This window comes from Onychostoma macrolepis, chromosome 25, assembly GCF_012432095.1.
Source record: "Onychostoma macrolepis isolate SWU-2019 chromosome 25, ASM1243209v1, whole genome shotgun sequence".
Classification (NCBI taxonomy): Eukaryota; Metazoa; Chordata; class Actinopteri; order Cypriniformes; family Cyprinidae; genus Onychostoma; species Onychostoma macrolepis.
In genome coordinates, this window is record NC_081179.1 from 17,667,273 (window position 1) to 17,689,023 (window position 21,751).

Genomic DNA, 21,751 nt, shown 5'->3' on the forward strand with positions numbered 1-21,751 from the left:
CTTCCCTTACAAATTGCTAAGTTCATTAAGTTCTTTCACAAACGAGATGTTTCATTCGTTCAATTCAAGATGCTTTTGTTCACACACTAGATGCTTCATCTGTCCACCCGCAAGTTCATTTAGTTTAAGAATGAGATCCTTCAATCATTCAGCAAATGTGAGGGAAATTTCAACTTTACAGCTCTGCACTGACAGAGTTTCACTGAATCTAGATGATTGGATCTAGATTAAAAACTTTAGCTCGTCAAAGCTTGCGGCCAAAAAGCTCAAGGCGGAAAGATCAGTCGACTGAGACTGCAGCCAGAATCAGGAACCACAAGCACAAAAATGACAAGATTTACCCTCACTACTGTTAACATGCCTTCAACTGCACAGCTTCCTTCACGTTCGACACTAAACAACCACTGCTTGATTTCTGATAGCTCGGTCCATCAGACACTGTGAAGCGATGCTAAGTGCTCCATGCAGTAACGCATGAATTGCTTCTTTCAAATACACTCAGACGCAATAAAAACTCAGTTTAGCAAAATCAGTTGAAGCCTCCACGTTCTGACAGTGCTATTTTTAAATGTGGTGTCTCAGCACATCTATTTCTGTCTGGAGTGAAACTGTAATGATACTGTGCTCGAGGGATAGTACTGTGTTTCATTCTCTATGTTTCAAAAACACTCACCGTCATGTTAAGGAGAGGATGCACTGATAAAACATTCAATGGAAACAGTGAACAACTTCCGCACTGGTCAATTTTAATGGTTAAGGATGCAACGACAAAATCAGTTCTGACCTTTCATTTGACCTTTAAGAAAATTGTGAAAGGATATAAGCATATAAAGTACAAACTTGAAGCTTGATAGTGTAGACAGTGTTTTTATGTCTAAAGAAAAAGCACACTGAAAAAGAATTAGTGAAGAAACAATTCTCACTCATAAATTACAAAGAAATGGCAAGCAACACATTAAATTAAATGTGAAACATTAACATTTTATTTACAACTTCAAAACATAGCAATTAACTTCAAGACTAAGATTATTTTAATATACTTAGATTACTATAATATTTTTTGGATTAATCTATACATTTGGGTGTTCATGCAAATTTCAACAAAATATGTTTTTATAAAATGCTAATTTAAGATATCAAATATTAATTTAAAAAGTTTTTTTAATTACTGTTTTAATCTACTTGAATAAAAATCAAGCTTGATCAGAAATTATGAGATTCATCACAATTATTTTAATATTGACAGTCTTAGTTATTTTTAGATTAGATATTTTTAAAATTTTTAAGATATTTTAAGAAAACTACATCTTGTAGTGCTTAAAATACATGCTGTCGAGAGTGTCAACAAATATTTTTACATTTTTTTAAATTAATAAATATTTATAATAATATATAGTAGTTTATAGTAGTAGTTTTAATCATTGAAATTTTAACCAAAATTTTTGGAAACTTTACCGGAAATTTTCCACCCCTTTGCAACCCTAGTTACAAATGCAAAATGTTTTGACATTTTAAACATCATACACTGAATACTGATATTTGAAATTATTTTAAAAAATGAAAATAGACTTCAAATGTGAAATTAAAACTGCCAGTAGGTGGCAGAAAGTCACTGTTAATAAGTGAGTCATTGCGACTGAACCGAATCATTTATCATCATCGCACAATCTTAAAAGGAAAATTCGTGCTGATTATGTTTTTAAGCGCATAAGGAATGCAAAAACATTTCCTGTGTGTACATCCAACAGGCATTTTCATCTTAACACCTCTATTCTGCCCAAGAGACAGTATTTATTCATCAACCATTATTTTTTATCTTAAGCCACTATTTGTTTTCCGTTTACAATCCTGCTCATTACACGTTCACAACACTAATAAACCCACACTCGCGTCTTACAGGCAGAAGTACTGGGTCAGTGTCCAGCCCACAAACACAAAATAATCCCTTGATCCACGAGAGAGAATACACCACGTCCAAGTTTCACAGAAAAGCAGGTCACCTGACACAAAAGAGTGAGACAGAGCTCTGTCCTGTATCTTTGACCTTGATCCCTTCAATCCCACGTATCAAAAGCATCATTATAAAGAACAACCCTGGACACACGCGCGAGCTAAACACCACAGACACACCAGAAACGCTCGACATCCGAAAGAAAAAACACTTAGCTAGACAAATGTTCTCAATTAAGTGAGTGAACGGTCAATTAGTCTTTTGAGACTATCTGCATTGACCAATAATGGTTTCTAAATGGCTGATTAACGGAAGGAAGTTATATAGAGAATAGCAAGTAAATAAGTCAAAGCCGAAGTGTGTCATTTTTGGCTCAACCAATGGCGTGAGTTCAGGGACGGGACTATCTGTTTGCTGACCAATGGTGGACAGGGGGAATGTTGTGGAAAGTTCGTTAGGGAGCCATTTCTGTTTCTACCCTCGGCCAAGTCCTGGATTTGCCCACCGCCGCTGTGAAGGACGGCTCTCACATTCTTTTACAAGATTAAACAAACGGGTGAAGGGTGTTTAAGAGAGAGAAATCACCATGCCAACAACTCGCACTGTAGCTAAAGGATAAAAACACTAACTAATGAACAAACGGTGGATAAATACCGTACCGTACTATAAGCTTTCCAAGAAAAAATAAATAAAGCCATCTTAAAAAAGGGGCTAAAATGTGCCTCTGAAAAATGTGCTTTGGACACAAAACAACGGTAGGCTAACACCTTTTGAAAAAAAAAAAAAAAAAAAAAGACAAAAATCTAGATATAATAAAGCGTTTTCAAACTTTCTGACACAAAACTCGCCCCAAAAACAATGATCCTCCTGAAAAATAATCAAATATAAAAGGAAGCTAAATATTTCAACACTCATTTAAACTGTGAGAAATATAGTAAGTGTGATATAAGATTAATTAAAATTCATTAGCTGATATTCATATTGCTATTATATTGTACTGAAGCAAAATAAATGATTCAAATATAGAAAAAATATATATATATTATTATTATTAAAATAATCAAATTCAAAAGAATAATAATAATAATAATGTTGCTGGGGCAAAATAATTGATTAAAATGTGGAAAAAGATACAATATTATAAAAATTTTAAAAGTTTTTTTTTTTTTTTTAAGTGTAATAATGTAAATATCAGCGCCAAAATTTGTACAATTATTAGTAATATTATTACAAAGTTTTTTTAATACTTTTTTCTTATATGGGAAAACAAGTAATTTTATTATGTCTGGTTTTACTTAAGAGACTACAAACCAAAACCAGCCACCCAAGTATAACTAGAAAGGAAGAAGCCAAAACATCTGTATACATTAAACACAGATTAAAATCACTGGCCTTCATTATGATAATGACAGAAGGAGGTGGATTTATTTTCCTAAAAACAGATTTTAATCACAGACAGAAATGGCAGGGCCACTGTAAAGTTGTCTAGCATCCATCCAGATACCTTGAAGGACTTGTAAAGAAGTCAGTGTCCAGGCCTCCATGTGCCAAACTGCATTATCCTAACAAGTCCACATCTAAAGCTTCATTTAAGTTGCAGTGTAGGGCGGGAGAATGGGCCAGTGTTTTTTTTTTTTTTTTTACCAAGAAAGGGCATTGAGCGGGGCACAAACAAAATCCTCCATTTAGGCTAGACGGGAAATGGTGTTGTGGTTCTGCCTTTGATCTCATGAAGCGATTAGACCAACAGGATTACTGAGACTTGACCAGTGAAACGACCGGCCCAAAGTCACAGGCCATGAGACGGATAAGAATTACCACACAATGCAAACTACAGCACAATCCCTTTTCCCTGCATCTGTTCCACTGCATCCTGTTATTAACCTTCAAAACAAGTCTGACAACCACGGTCAAAAATTAATACTCAACAAACACCAAGTATGCATTAAAATTGCCTTTGGTGAAGGAATAATGGATTTACTGGTCAGTAAGCAAGTACCTTATTTTGTAAATGCAATGTTAGACACAAGAACAACACAAGAATGATAGTCGGACCCTCGCTAATGTGAGCAACAAACAAAACAAAACAAATGGATGCAACAAATTTACAAAACAACGATTTAGTGACTAATGGAGGTAACAAAACCTCTGTGGAAAATTAAAACATATATTTAAAAAAACAGTGTTGTGGTTAGGAAAATAGCTAAATATTTTAACAAAAATATTCAAATGTAATCATGCCAAATATAGTTTTAGGGCTAGTAAGAAACATTTAGTGCCAAATTGAAATTGGCAGGTAGTGAGAGATCAATATATTGCACAGGCCAATTAATCTGACAATATTTGGCCATTTTCAGATTAACATCATCGGTCTCTAATAACTGTGCTGACCGGCCGTTTAACAGAAAAGTTACAAAATCTATATGATTAAAATAATATATATCATTTATATAAATTTAATCATGTACGTGTGTGTGTCAGGAATATTATACTTAACAAAAACTACAATTAAAACTAAACTAAAAAAAATAAAATAATCTGTTATATGAATTAAAAAAAAAAAAAAAAAAGTTTACTGCATTAAAATACATCCTTTTTTTTTTTTCAATTAGTTGCCAAGACAACATTTTGTTTTTATTTAGTTTAACTTAATGTTCTAAAACTGAAATAAAAAACTATCCAGACAATAAAAATGAAAAATAAAAATAACAAACAACAAAATTACTAAAACTGTATGTAGAATTAAAATAAAAACAGAAAATATCAAAACTAATTCAAAATATTAATAAACTAATATTATCTCACTGATACTAAACTAACACTGGATGGGGGTGTTGATAAAAATATTATATTATTATTAATAATAATATATAATATATAGGCTACTCCACAAAAAGTGTTAATTCCAATATCTATATTTAAAAAAATGTAAACACACATACACTCACTTATTACATAAATTATTATATAAAAATGATAAATAATTGAATTAATTTATAATATTGGTAACACTTTACAATAATATTTAAGAGTTAACATTAGTTAACAACATTAGTAAACATGAACAATACTTCTACAGCATTTATTAATCTTAGTTAATGTTAATTTCTGCATTTAATAAAATAGTGTAATAAATGCATTGTTCGATCATGTTAGTTAATACATTATCTAATGTTAACAAATGACACCTTATTGTAAAGTGTTACCAAAATATTATACACACACATTTTTTGTACATTTCTACTACAACATAATAATGGCTCACGCTCATCCACTATCGGCATATGTGTGAAAAAAAAAAGAATGTCAAATAACTCTAGTAAATCAAGCTCTGTCGGCTGGTCCGGTCAAACAGGTTAATGTTACTCGGCTTAACCAAACATCACAAGAGAGGAAAGCAGCCCGTGACTCATGACAGGGAGGAAGGGCTGGAGTGTCACATTCCTGAGATGTTCCACCTGTTTCACGAAGCTCACCTGTTGTGGGAGGGGCTTCAATAGGTGTCAATGGAAAGACCCGCCCAACAGAAACTGTATCAGTGTGACAGCTCAACACACTTACATTTCCTGTCCTAGAGTTTCTATGGGCTTTAAATGAAAGCTGACAGGACAACCTTAAGTTCAAATAAAAGCAAAAACATCCTGTGAACAGCAGCTGAGGAGTTTGATATCCATCATTCCTGTCATCACCTGTGTCCAAACCCGCACTTTTGACACCATCAATAAATATCAGCTCACACACATACTTATAAACGGTTATAAAATACACTGAAACATTTAAATCCTGAAATACAGCGAAATTTTACATAACACATTTTATAACCGCTTAAGAAGATTTGACATAAGCACTTTCCCTTCTCTGACATATTTTCATATATTACTCACGATAATGTCATTGCAAGGCTTTGTCAGGTGTTTGTTTAAAAGCTGATGCGACAGTCAAAATTATCACTATAAAACTCAAAACGTTTAAAATCCAACATTTAAGAGCTTCATGAAACCAACAGACTTTGGAAACCACTTCAGCTAAGCACATATTTATGTCACTGTCACACAAACAAACGCGATATGTTTAAAACACAAAAGGCTAAATAACAAAACAAGAGGATTTATAGTTATAATAGACAGGTTAAAACGAAAACTAAAGCGTTGTGTGGTTAAATTAAAGCTGTAAACTATCGCACATCTCGGCTAGCGTTAGCGTGTTAGCATAAGTTGAGGAATCTCCGTTAGCTGAGGCTAAACGCGCACACACATTTATGACCTCAGGCATCAATCGCACACATTTTAAGCTCTGGTTTAATTATTTAATTATTTTAGCTCTAACAACTGCTGACATTGTATGTACAACGTTATTAAAAGAGCACAAACCTTATTAGAGGCAGCCCGGGCAGACATTTTGTTCCTTTAGCTGCTCTCGCTGAAGCAAGTTGAGGCTAAATGTTGTCGCCTCAAAGAAATAAATAAAAAACAGGGTTATATGAGCTTGATCAACCCAGAAGAGATCAAATCCGCGTTTTTCGCCTCCTCTAGCCCGTGTGTTGGGCTAAAGCGTGTTGTGGTCTCTTATAAAGATGAACAGCAACATGTCAGATGAGCGTAAAGTTCGCTATGTACCGCCGGCGATCTCCTCTTATTGCTGATGAAGCGAATACATTTCACAAAATCTCTGAATGTGACACGTCTGTCCCGCAAGAATCGGGTGTATTCAGAGCAGTCCTGGTGTATAAATCCGCTGAGAGGTGTGTTGGTACACCTGCGGGGGAGCAGAGGGCGGGATGTCGTGCTTTAGCCCTGTGCAGCAGACTCACTGCAATGGCAGCGGCTCTGCTCTGCTCTCTTTCCCTCAGCAGCACAGCAGTGACATGTCTGTCTGCTGGACATTTCCACTGCATCTCTCCAGGGGTGGCAACATGAGAGAGAGCAGAGCAGCAGCATCCCTATCTGCTGGGATGTTCCACTTTGCCGTGTTGTTATAAAAAGACATTGAGGTGAAGTGATTTTATAAACTGAGTATTGTGAATGTAGGGGGTTACTAGAGCACAGCATTTTATGTGAATCCAGCAAACCAAACAGCCCCAAAAAGCAAAATACTTTTTTCACTGTCCAGATATATTTATGTATTTGATGTATAGCTGGATAGATAGATAGATAGATAGATAGATAGATAGATAGATAGATAGATAGATAGATAGATGTACAGACAGACAGATAGATAGATGTACAGACAGACAGATAGATAGATAAATGGACGGACGGACGGACGGATGGATAGATAGATGATGGATGGAGACGGACAGGTAGATAGATAGATAGATAGATAGATAGATAGATAGACAGACAGACAGACAGGCGGAGGGATAGATAGATGATGGACAGACAGGTAGATAGATGACGGACGGACGGACGGACAGATAGATAGATAGATAGACAGACAGACAGACAGACAGACAGACAGACAGACAGACAGATAGATAGATAGATAGATAGATAGATAGATAGATAGATAGATAGATAGATAGATAGATAGATAGATAGATAGATAGATAGATAGATAGATAGACAGACACGCAGATAGATAGATAGATAGATAGATAGATGAATAGATAGATAGATAGATAGATAGATAGATAGATAGATAGATAGATAGATAGACAGACAGACAGACAGGTAGGTAGGTAGGTAGGTAGGTAGACAGAACTTTTACTTTAATAACTTTACATAATAGAAGTGTATTTTAATTTTAAATCTGTAGAGTAAATCTGACACTGCATCTGTTTGTGACCACACGACTCCCACAGGAAAGACTCACTCACTGCCTGCATTACACTGACAACTTCCTCTGATTCTTTCTGCTCTCAGAGTGCGGCCCTCCACTTGAGATATTATCTGCAACAGAGCCAGGAAACCAAGCAAAGAGACTTACAGACCACCTCAGCTTATGTTTATCATTTAAAAGTGGGAGGGGTACACCTTTCCTTAAATAATCGATATACAGTAGTTTTTCTCTTACTTTTTAATCTTCCTGCTTCAGGTTCTATTCATTTTCTTTTAAACCAGGCACTGTAGCGCTTCATGTGTTTTTTTGTTCTTTTGCTGCACCCAGGCCAAAGCACAAAGTAAAGATTTTTCTATTGCCCTCCAGTGTGGTCAGTTGTAGACAGTGCCCCCTACAGCTCCCCAGTGTCCATTGCTGTTCTGCATCTGCAGTTATAGAGACAGACCTCACACTTTCACGCTGGGCTCCAAATGGCAGCGATGCCCAGTCAGCCTGCCTGACACATCTCTGCAAAAACAATGCAAGGAAGCAAGATAAATTGCCCTTGACACCTGTGCCTCTGTGTGGCACCACAGTCAGCGCTCCGGAATGCACAATTCAGCTGCTGCACTCTTCCCGCACAGAGTGTAACAGATTTATAGCACCATAAAATCATTAATATGGCAAGTAAAACATGATTAGTAAATATGATTTGCTTCTGATGAAATCGAATACGATCGGTACAGTATTTAAAACAATTCAAGGCTGCTGCTGGGATCTAGTTGCATGTCATTATCATTAGCTGCAAACACGAGAAAAAAATGACGTAGCCTGTAGTGAACGTCCTCCGTAGAGCGAGTCCTCAGCAGAAACGGCGAGAGACAGCAGAACAGGCAAAACATACAGGAGAGGACGGCCAGAAGGAGACTGTGAAGGACACTGAGTTAATCAAGAGAATGAGAGGAGCGCTTATTACCTAACCTGCCATCCAGAGTGGCTCCTAAGGGCCATGACATGTGCTAGTCTCCTGAGTGACAAACAGAGATGTCGAAAATAGTAGAGCTGATACAAAGTTGTGCAAAAACAAACCCATCAGCAGGCGGACATTATTTATCATGGCTGAATATACTCTTTCAGCTGGAAACACATCACATTGTATGTATATGAATATCATTTCTTGTTTAAAAATAAATGATAATTAATTAATAAATAATAAATTGACAATTAAATATTAAGGTACGTACTGTAAATGATTACCTCCACACCCGTGAGGTTATAACCGTGACAGCATTGTGGCACTTCCATTGAACATAAATAAAAATAAAAATATAATAAATATTATTAATAAGTATTAAACTAAATTTGTAATACATTTTTATCATTTATAAATATTTTATTAAATTAAATTAAATTAAATAATTCAGGCTGTCAAACAATTAATTGCATCCAAAATAAAATGTTGTGTTTACATATTATGTATGTGTACTGTGTATATTTATTATGTATATATAAATACACACTAATACATGTATATATTTGAAAATATTTATATGTATGTATGTATGTGTGTGTGATTTATATTATATGTAAATATAAATATTTTTAAAAATATATACATGCATGTGTGTTTATATACATAATAAATATACACAGTACACACATATATTACGTAAACAAAATTTTATTTTGTATGCGATTAATTGCAATTAATCGTTTGACAGTGATATTACATAACTATTATATTGTATTATAATATATAATAAAATAACGTAATATAACATTATTTAACTATTATTTTATTATTAGTATTGCATGTAAATATTATAATTATTACAGTTAAGCGTTGTGACTATGTCATGTCATTATTTTTTGTTCCATGTTACACATTGCATTATGATGATTTTGAATTATGAACTGAAGCAAGATCATGCAGATATTGCTAAACCTCTCAATTGTGTATCATATATACAGTGATGCATTAATTTCAACTATCAACATTTAACACACCAAAGCTAAACTGCAGCATATTGATAAATAACACTTTTGCGCAAAGTGTTCAATGTGTGAACAAAATACGGTCAAAGACTTCATCAACATTTTGAGAATGTTATTGAAGATAATGTTGAACGTTCTATTAATGTTGCTGGAAGATCATATAAGCTCTGAGAACATTAGTGAAATGTACAAAAACCCTCTGCCAAGCTACATAATATTACACATTTTAGATTAAAAGCTAAGAATAGTTTGCAGCACTATCGGTATAGTGATCGATTGTTTATAAATGCAGTCTTGCATTCACCCTCCATTAATGTAAGCGCATTCAGCATAAGAGGGCGGTTGTGACCCTTACAAATCCCTGTTGGCCTGTATCATCTCCGCCCACTAATGAACCTCTATCCCCTGTGACCAACATGGGCGCAGGGGTCCTGCAATGCTGCGGAGAGAAGAAGACTTCGAGCCGTTTCCACCAGAGGACAGAGAGATCCAGTGAGGGAGGGGTGCTTGACTTTTTAAGGGTGGGACAAGGTCACACGAACACAATGAACAACTTTAGTGCTGCGATACACTGTAATTAAACAAAGGATGGGGCGTGTGAGCAGAAACTGTTCTCCTTGTGTCCTGTGCCGTGAATTATCTCCTATATTTTGATGTGAAGCTAGTTTGTAAGTCCTCATGTATTATATACAGCACTTTAAAGGGATAGTTCACCCAAAAATGAAAATTACCCCATGATTTACTCACCCTCAAGCCATCCTAGGTGTACATGACTTTCTTCTTTCAGACAAATCTGAGTTTTATTACAAAATGTCCCGGCTCTTCCAAGCTTTATAATGGCAGTGAATGGTGGTCGAGATTTTGAAGCCCAAAAAAGTGCATCCATCCATCATAAAAAGTAGGGTTGTAATGGTACACAAACATGACAGTTCGGTAAGTACCTTGGTTTTGACGTCACGGGTCGGTATCGTTACAGCAAGGGGAAAACACTAATCATTAAATTGCTTTAAAAAAAAATTATTAAAAAAATTAAACAGTGGTTTACTGAACAAATTGCTCTTTCTTTAAATAAATTCAATTGTAATTAAAATGTTCTTAGCGATAAAAATCTACCTCAGCTTATGCTCTAAATTACGGGAAGCCCTTTTACATTACTATCAGGTTACAATTAACAACAAAGCCCAAACGTAAATTCAATTACTATTTATTTTTAAATACAATAATCAACACTCAACTTATGTATGTAAATTGCACTGTAATGCAGTTTTTAAATTAACTTCTACATTATAACATTTATATTTGTTGTTGAAATATATTCTCTTACACAGTGGCTGTCATAACTTGTTTTATAACAGTTTTATTTAAACATACATTAAAAAATTAAGATAACTAACAGGTAAAGTAAAATATAATGAGTATATAGTCTAATGTTTTGCAAAATGCTCTTTTCTAGACTTCATTTCTCTGGTGAACTAACGAGCTGTGGACACTGATGACTTGCCTGAGGTAAATGAAATGCTACGCGACATTTAGTTTTTATTGACGTCTTTCCGTGCTTGAAACACTGATTGAGCGATTATGTGTAGCATGACATGTTCATTCATGTTTATTTTGCGCTACAACTATTAGTAAAGAGGAAGGAATGATCACGCTCCACGCTTCCATCAGAACTGATGTGTTTATAGAGCGATCTGTCATACCACATCAGATGAAGTTTCACTCGTGCAGTGGTTAAAACAATGCTGTATTTGTTAAGTGCACATGTGTATCAAACCGAAAGACCTGTACCGAAAATTGTATGGTACAAATACGTGTACCATTAAACCCTACACACAGCTCCGGGGTGTTATTAAAGGCCTTCTGAAGTGAAGCGATGTGTTTATGTTAGAAAAATTTCCATATTTAAAACTTTATGAACTGTAATCTCTAGCTTCTGCTAACTGTCGTACTTGTGTTTACAAGAGAGTGGCATTCCAGCGGACGACATAGGCATAGCGTAATCTCCGGTGAGAATATGCCAGTCTCATGAGAACCAAGTTTTGTTTACAGCAAAGGAAAACCAGTCTCCTCTTGGCTTATATCCAAATCCTCCGACATTTTTCTTTACAACTCTTCATTCTGTAGGGTAAACGTACCCATTAAGCACACTTCCATTTTTGAGATCAGATTATAAAAAGAAAAAATAATTTATTATCCTACTTGATGTCTTAACCAATTGATATGTTTGTTACCATATACCTCCTGTAATTTCAAGTCAATCAGATCCTTGCACACTGAGATACGAGTCTCCATGTGTTCACACTGTCTGGCGGCCATTTTGAAAGCTGTCTAAAAACTTTCACCAAAAGAGGAGACCTTTAAATGTGCTTTTTTTTTTTAGATGTTTAAGCCTTTATTTTGGGTAATTTTCACTACTTGTTGTAAAATTAAGAGATGAATCTTCAGATTTTGCATATTATAACCTGGAACTTGGATGCGGGAAATAATTACATTAGATCCAAAAGATAGTTTTAGCAACACAGCGCAGATGCTACAGAACACAGTTAGCTGACTAGCTGTATAAGATTGTGTGCTACGCTAATATATTACTTCACAGGCATTACTGGCTTGTACTTTTACATCCATAATATTATAAATTGACAGTTTATTGCTGGTCTGTCGTTTTACAGTGCTGTAATTTTTAAAGATTTTAAGGTGAGCTTAAAGGGTGCACTATTATGAAAATCACACAGCATCAGTGTGACATCAATAAGAAAAAGTATAATTTCATAGATATTGTTAATAATAGTTGTTCATATTAAAATATGTATAAACTTAATAAATGACCTAGACTATTTATTTAGCAAAAATCCTAGCATTTTAATAAATATTACATGAAATTTATTAAAAATTGTTGCTGCTCCAATTAAGCTCAGTGTGCTCTCTTTCAGCTCTTCCACATTGAACGTCTGTAAATACTTCATAAACAGACTTTAAATATTAACTGATGGTTGATGAAGTTAATCGATTTTCTATGGATTCTGTCGACTCAAATCTACAGACTGGCTCTGATCTTTGGGAACTATAGCATCAACTTCTTCAGACTGTAAATCTGTGGAAAATCGGGGTAAAAATTGTGTAGTGAATTCCAGTCATAAGAGACTATAGATGAGCTGGCATCCATTTAACAAGAGATTTCATAATGAGGCTAGTTTCTGTGTTCATCCCCATGAATTAAATGTTTTATTGGTTTGTTTTATTTGATTTTTTAATATGTTACTTTAGTATACTTTTAGATGTTGCAATGTGTTTAAATGACACTTCATTATGAATATACTGTATAACTGATCAAATTGAGTACCTTGTTGCTTGATTTTAGTGTTCTGCTTTTTTTGTGATTGACTTTGTACCTTCAAAAATATATATTTGTAAAATTATTCTTTAAAAATGTTCCTTAAAATAAACAAGAATGTTTAATAAAACATGATGTGAGCTTAATGGGAACAGGGGTGTGCTTAAAGGGTACAAAAATGTACTCATTAAGCACAGCCAGACTTTTTGAATTTAATGATGTATATCTTAATTGAAATGCTTTTGTCATTTAAAATAAAATTAAATATTTTTGTGTGAGAGATTAATATTTTATTTTAACATAACTTTTTGTACTGGAACCAATATCTTGTGCACTAAAAATGTCTCAATGTAGATTTTGGTGAGCTTAATAGATACGTTTACCCTACTTCTAATTCATGGCCACTCTCTCGTGAAAGCACGTACAACAGTTAGCGGAAGCTAGAGATTGTGGTTTATAAAGTTTTAAAAGAAAATATTTTTCTTATGCAAATGCATCGATTCACTTCAGAAGGCCTTTATTAACCCCCCGGAGCTGTGTGGAGCACTTTTTATGATGGATGGATGCACTTTATTGGACTTCAAAAACTCAACACCCATTCACTGCCAGTATAAAGCTTGAAAGAGCCAGGACATTTTTTTATATAAATCTGATTGCTTTCGTCTAAAAGAACATCATATACACCTAGGATGGCTTGAGGGTGAATAAATCAAGGGGTGATTTTCATTTTTGGATGAAATATTCCTTTAAGGTTTGTACATCATATACTCAGACTATATGGCAGAAATGTGCGCTGTCTGCTATACGAAGCATTTGAAGTTAAGTGTCTGGATGATGATATTGTTCAGTGAAGCTTGAGAGTAATAAAGCACAAAGTGGCTGTCACAACCTTTCCTGTGGGGTTGCATTATATACGGCATTTATGGTGTTATTTAATTTAATTCGATGCCTTTGGCATTTTATTAAAGGGTTTTGTGAAAGCTAAAAGTCTTTACCACACAGATTTGGGATTCTTTTCGCACTCACAGAAGGATATTGTATGATTTCAGGCTCAAATATGTGGATTTATCTGTTCAATTCAACCACAACAGCAAAATATCCTTCAATATGTTAAGGAAACTGAAAAGAACGCATTTAAGAGGCACTAAATGAGTCAATAACATGATGGAAAGTGAGTCACATTTGCTGGGCACTTCTCAAGTCTATTACGGTGCTCGGCCCTGAGCTGTCCTGAATCACCAAACAGAAGCGCAAAACAGTCTAGTAAGCAAAAGCCTCTGGGGGAGCGTTTGGGAAAAGAAATCCAGGATTTTATAAAACCCAGCCTTGCCATGTGTACCTAAAGGCAGCATGAGTGAAATGACAAATTCCAAGAGAACGTCATCTCTCATTTAGTCTAGGTAGTGATTCCAAGTGTCATTTTAGGTCAGACAGCTAATTAAAAACGGATTGATTTTTAAATAACTTGTTTTTGACTGAGCTAACATACCAATTGATAAAAAAAATTCTAATAATTTCTGATAATAATCACATTTCTTTGTCCTATTTGTCCAGTAAAAGTAGCTAAATATCCAAGAAACTGTGTAAGATGATAAAACTTGATTTCAGAGAATATATCTTAATTATGAGTTTATTATTTTTATTCCATTTACATATTTTTTCTTCTTCTTTTATGCCCAAACCTATGGAAGCCCATTTCTGCCACTGAATAAAACATTAAAAAAAAGGTTATTGCGACTTTTTATCTCACAATTCTGACTTTTTTTTCTCAGAATTGTGAATTAGAAAGTCAGAATTGCGTTATATAAACTTGCAATTGCGAGTTAGAAAGTTTTGAGGGGAAAAAATGACTGATATGTTCTCAGAATTGCGAGTTTATATCTCACAATTCTGAGAAAAAAAGTCAGAATTGCGAGATATAAACTCGTAATTCTGAGAAAAAAAGTCAGAATTGCGAGATAATAACAATAACCTTTATTATTTTTTATTCAGTGGCGGAAACGGTCTTCCATACAAACCTCATTAAATTGTTAGAAACACAATAAAATTGATTAGGCAATGGGGTAATAAAAATACGCTAAAAAACTCATAGTACAAGATATGTTTTCTAAAAACATGGCAATTAGTCCATATGCGTTAGCTTTGAAGCTAAAATGAAGCAAATGCTTTTAAAATTTACAGTCTAGGCTATGATCAAGTTAATATGTCTATTCCAAAACCTTAAACTACCTTGCTGTCTACATAGGTTGCTTTCTTATAAGGCAGTACTTCACCCTGATTAGCGACTTTGAAACATTTAGAAGTCAAGGTGCGTCCACATAAAATTGTTTGGCTAATTTTCACAGTCAAAATCAAGTCAATTCAATATGAATCCACACAACTGGGAATTCCACTTTAGGGCGAAAGGATTTCCCCACAAAGACTTCCCTGCAAAACTTTCAACCTGGTGTTTATTTTGACTTTTGTGTGAGCTGTGCTTCATACATTACTACACCATTAACAACAGATCTTTTTTTGCCAACAAAATTTGAAATTTCACTAATGTGGCCATACCTTTACTCACATTGATTCCAATAGAGTCTGATGTTAGCATGTTGCCAAGCTAATGACGCTATAACCAGAAATACATAACATTGTAGTTTATTGAACTATGTTTGTTTATACTTTCATCCCACAGCATTTCTTTGACTTGTCCAGCATCTTCTCGAAGATGGATACATGCAAAGCTTCCTTCCAATTGGGCTGAAAGTCATCTTGCCCTTAGGAAAAATAACTATGGTTTTACTACAAATAAAACCAAAAAACCATGGTTACTATTGGTAAACCATGGTAACCACAAATTAACCATGGCTTTGCTACACTAACCATAGTTTAAAACATGGTATCTGTAGTAAAACTGTGGTTATACAAATGGTAAACAATACACCAAAAAACATGGCTACTACACTTTTACTATAATAAAATCATGGGCAATTTTTGTCAGGGCACACATCTTATTCACACTTACGATGCCTTAAAACACTGTCAGAGCCCACTTGAAGAGCTTTAAATGGTTCAAAATCAAAAATCTCTTTGCGTGTATATGTGCGCTGCCGTCCATGGTTTATTCACTCGTTTCCATCCATTCATTAAGACTCACAGAAACGTCAATATTTTAGAAACGTCTAGTCAAAGCAGAGGGTAACTAATGAAGTTTATGCACTCGATTTTTGCCCCTTTTCGATTTGTGTTTTCACAAGTATTGGACAAGCAGGTCTTACTAGACATAATTTTGTCCCGTCAGCTCTTATACGGCAGCTACTCTGTAAAGCAATTAAGCAATTGATCTGGAGAAGACTCATTTTGTGCTTACTGGCCTGTCGATAGCTCAAAGGGGAATGATTCAGTCATTATTATTATTTTTAGCCCCAATTCCACTAGGGATCTTCTTTCCATCAGCTCGTTTCTGGGTTTATCTTACACCCACGATCTACAGGAAATAAATACTGGATGATTCTGCTGTTGAATTGATTGTCGGGGTGACGCAGGCGGTTAGTTGGCCATTGAGTGCACGGATTTCCACAACGTCCAATCAAAACAGCTCAGGTCGGTAGAATCAGGTTGAAGAAGATGCATTGGTCTTACAGTCGATGACAAGCGTGGTGACATCATTTGATGTCATAATATTCAATGATGCATCATGTGCTTGAAGATGAATCTATACTTCAGCGTCCACTTCTTTCTGTCTTCCTATCCATCATCAAAATCCACATCTAGACTCCGAAACCGCCGAACAGTGATTTGGGGTTTCTGCTGTCCGAATTTGACAATTCAATTAGCTTATTTTTTAAATGATCATTTACTTAAAAATTTTAAGGCAACGGGTTTCCTCAATTTTTTTAAGTTAAGTCAACTTATCACTTTTTACAGTGTATCACAAATAGTAATACTGAAATAGCACTGAATTAATCAGTAAAATATAAAAACTTAAGCTTAAGCTCAAAAATTACTAACTGCAAATAAAAGAAAACTAAAACTTAACTAAAACTAAAAACTGAAATAAGTATAAATTAAACATTAATAGTAATACATAAAAACAAAAACTAATAAAAATGACAAAAGAATATAATAAAATGATTAAAAATTACACTGAAATTTAAATGAAAACTGAATATATATATAAAAATAAAGCTAGTTAAAAATATTAATTAAAACTATAATATGTTATAAAGAATACTAAAATAACACTTATGTTAATCAGTAAAATATAAAAATAATTTTAAGTTTAAGCTAAAAAATTAAATATAAATTGAACCTAAATAGCAATATTTAAAAAATTTAAAATAATAAAAATAACAAAAGCGCATATGACTAATTACTAAAAAGTAATTACCAAAAATGACTAATATAAAAAATAAAAGACAGTTTGAAATAATACAAACTTTAATAGTTTAATACTAAAATAACTCTGATTTCAATCAGTAAAATCTAAATTAAACATGGTGTTAAACACAGTGTTAGAGTTAGCAGTGTTAGCTAGAGACTCAAATTCATCACCCTACAGAGGGTGACAGTAGATTAATTAAGCACTTTTAATTAGCCTCATGAGCTCGGGGCCAAACGATTTGAACGCACATTGTTCAGATCATATCCTCCAACCAGTAATAATCCTTCTGAGATACCGTTCACGTCGCTTTGGCTTCCAGGCAGCCTGGGAAGTCTGGGTAAACACAATAGCTTTTCATAAATGGTAGGGAGATGAGAAACAATGGATGTTGGAGATAAAGCTGGCATGAAGGGATCTGGAGGAAGGTTATACAGCTAAAACGCAGTCTCTAGCTCCCTTGTGGTGATTCTGATAACATAGACACTTTGATGTGGTGGCATATAATTCATTTCTATGCTGCTTGAAGTTAGTTAGTTCTGGTAGGTGCTGGTCTTGAATCAGAAAAACTAAACTGGACCTTCTGGTGAAGATGTTAGGTTGAAGCTGAAGAAAGCACAAAATCATATTTTAGCATGTTATAACCTAAATAACCAAAAATTAACAATAATTAAACAAAACAATAAATGGGTTTGTATGCAGAACGTGTGAATATAATCACATCCCAACTATAGATGCCTGTAGCTATGAGGAAGCGCATTTAAATTGTGGCAGCTTTCTGTTCTGCAGACACTGAGGAAAGTGTGCTGACTTTAGTCCAAGGCTCCAAGCTTCTCTCCATCCATATGCAATACTGTATATTTTAAAGACATAACACTGAATATGAAGCAGAACGTACAATTGTGCTCGAGGGATTTGTTGGCAAACTTTAAGACATGAGCCTGGCTATTTGCGTTTTTTATAAAAACGTAAAAAAATTTTTTATTAAGACACGACTCAATGAAAATGTACCTTCTAACTTTCTAATAAAGAAATAAATTAATTAAATTAAATCAGTCGATCAGTCTCAAATCAGTATACTATAAATACACATTAGATTATTAACATTCCTGCAGGAGGGGGAAAACATATTTGTATAATAAATTTTATTGCATTTAGGCCATAATAATAATAATAATTATATATATATATATATACTTATGTGTGTATATTTTATAATATTAATAATTTCATATATTGTACATGATTCCTAGTATTTTCATGCTCAAATGCAAAATATAATAATAATAAATTAATATTATACAATAATACAAGAGTGATATTATATTTCATATGCTACATATAATGTTTATTCCTTGTATTTTATTTCTAGTATTTATTTACATATCCTAATACAATGTACAAAATAATATTGACAATAACATAAATGACATTACATAATATTAAAATATATTGATATTATTTTACAATATTATAAGAGCTATATTATACTTCTAGCATACATATACTGCTTAGAGGGTTTAGAGGTTACCATAAAATCTTAAAATTAACATTATAAAATAGTATTAAAATTAACATTATATATATTATATTATTCATACATTATATCTAATATGTTAATGTTAATATTATAAAATATTATTAAAATTAATATTACAATATAAAAACATAATATAGCAATAATATGTCATGTTAAGCTTAATATTGTATGTTAGAATATGTTCATTTTAATTGCATTTAATTGAATAATATTATTTACACATTGTATTTTCCTTGTTTAATTGTCTGTCTAATTATATATATATATATGATACATAACTTGAATATTATTTCATATGATACATATAATGTTTAAAGGGCTTACAGGCCACTTAAATTACCAACTACTTTTTGTCTCTATTGTGTTTGTAGGTGTTTTTTTAAACAAGTGGCTAAAGTTAATGTTGCAAACCCCCTGACAAATGGGTATTTGTGCCCCTGCCAGCATCCAAAACACATCAAGCTGGTCTTTCCAACAGCAGACTCTTCATCACTCAACACATCTATAATCTTGACAAATTTCTCATGCTTCCAGCAAATGAAGTAACGATGGATTTTACAGCATCTTGTTTGACACACTCTCAGTGCCATTAAGAGGATTGTGAAGGAAAACAATTAACAAATATGGCAAAGGCGGAGCAAAGACGCTCCTATTGGTCGGCGCTGTTGGGGGTAGTTGGTGGTAAAAGCGCAGAGGTGAGGGAAGAGAAATCAGCCGGGAGCTAATCTACCGCACTGCGCAAAAAAAAAAAAATAAAAAATAACAACACACAACAATGTAATAAATCTCCTCCGTGTCACCAATCACTCAATTCCCACGTGTTTCCCATGAACGGTTTAGGAGAAGGTCTAGCTGATCCAGTCTCCATCTAGATGAAGTGAAGAGAAAGCAGAGATGGGAAGCCAAGTAAGTGTGTGTTTGTGAGTGTGTGTGTTTCCGAGAGGGTTACGTTAGTCACCAGAGGGCAGCGGTAAACACAGAGTGAGTCATTCTTCAAAGAGTGACAGGTGCATTAAAAATGTCTCTTCCTGGCCACATCCCATTCCAAGAAAATGCCTCCTGTCATGTCCTTACTCTCAAATTACGTAATCAAGTGCATATAACTAAAAAAAAAACCCCACCTCATTCCATAGATCATCTGGAATTTCAGGTTGGAAAATGAATTTCTGAGATCAAATCGAAGCGGAGCAATTACAGGCACACGCCCACAATCACTTTAAGTTGTTTTCTTCAGTCCCATAAACATAAATGATGTTTTTCTATATGGCCATGAATGTCCTTCGTATGAACATCTATCGGAGTGACAATAAAGGACGACCTTGCCTTTTCAGAAATGACAAGCGTGGAAAACATAAAAAAGGCTTGATGTCATGTGAAAACAAATCTTGCTGATGGTGCAAGGAACATCTAGAGAGCAGAATATTACAGAGACACCTATAGCAGCCAGAACACCCTAGCAACCACATGGCAACATCTTAGCAACCAATCATTCAGAACTCCCTAGCAACACCCAATATTATCCTAACAACCAGCCAGAAAACTGTAGAGATAGGAGCAACTACCCAGAACACCCTAGCAACCAGCCAGTACACCCTAGCAACATCCTAGTAATTACACAGAACACCCTAGCACCTGCCCATATCTTCCTGGCAACCAGCTAGCAAAACAACCCAGCAGTTACCTAGATCGGCCAAGCAACCACCCGAGACACCCTATAAATCACTAAGATCACCATAACAACCATGCAGAAAACGGTGAAGACAGGGGAAAGTACCAGAAAACCCTAGCAACCAGCCAGTACACCCTAACAACCACCCATAGCACCCCAGCAACCAGCTAGCTACACCCTAGAAATCACCCAGATCATCAAAGCAACCAGCCAGAACAGTGTAAAGCAATTACTCAGAACACCCAAGCAGCCAGTTAACAACACCCTAGCAACCAGGCAGAAAACCCTAGCAACAAGCCAGCACACTCTAGCAGCCACTCATAACTCCCTAGCAACCACCCAGAACACACTAGAAAACAGATCACCACAACACCCGGCCAGAACACTGTAGAGACTGGAGCAACTGCCCAGAATACCCAAGCAAGCGGCTAGCAAGGCCTTAGCATCCAGCCAAAACAGCTTAGCAAGCAATCAACACACAGCAATACCCAGAATACCTTAGCAACCACCAAGAACATGCTCACAACCGCTTAGAACACAAAATAACTGGCTAACAACACCCAGAACACCTTAGTGACCGACAAGAACACGCTCACAACCGCTTTGAACACATAATAACTGGCTAACAACACCCAGAACACCTTAGCGACTGCCAAGAACACGCTCACAACCACTTTGAATACATAATAACTGGCTAACAACACCCAGAACACCTTAGAAACCACCAAGAACACGCTCACAACCGCTGGGAACACATAATAACTGGCTAACAACACCTTAGCGACTGCCAAGAACACACTTAGAACACATAATAACTGGCTAACAACACCCAGAACACCTTAGCGACCGCAAGAACACACTTAGAACACATAATAACTGTCTAACAACACTCAGAATACTTTAACGACCACAAAAAACACACTTAGAACACATAACAACTGGCTAATAACACCCAGAACACCTTAGCGACTGCCAAGAACACGCTCACAACCGCTTTGAATACATAATAACTGGCTAATAACACCCAGAACACCTTAGCGACCACCAAGAACATGCTCACAACCGCTTTGAACACAAAATAACTCGTTCATGAGTTCGCCTGCCAATCCAGTCTTGATGGTTAATGGTAAATGAACTTGGCTTGC

The 21,751-nt window shown here is 34.9% G+C and overlaps 1 protein-coding gene across 12 annotated transcripts in view; it reads right to left on the reverse strand.

Moving 5' to 3' along the window:
- The window catches only part of tjp1b (tight junction protein 1b), a 104,043-nt gene that overhangs the window by 54,146 nt on the left and 28,146 nt on the right, over positions 1 to 21,751 (reverse strand). The window contains exon 1 of one of the 12 annotated variants that reach the window (XM_058767542.1): positions 6,322 to 7,005. The exons of the other annotated variants lie outside the window; for them this stretch is intronic. Coding sequence (XP_058623525.1) covers positions 6,322 to 6,348 — 27 coding nt within the window. The 5' untranslated portion in view covers positions 6,349 to 7,005. Of the gene's footprint in view, positions 1 to 6,321; positions 7,006 to 21,751 lie in introns of those variants that run through there. 12 annotated transcript variants of the gene reach the window in all.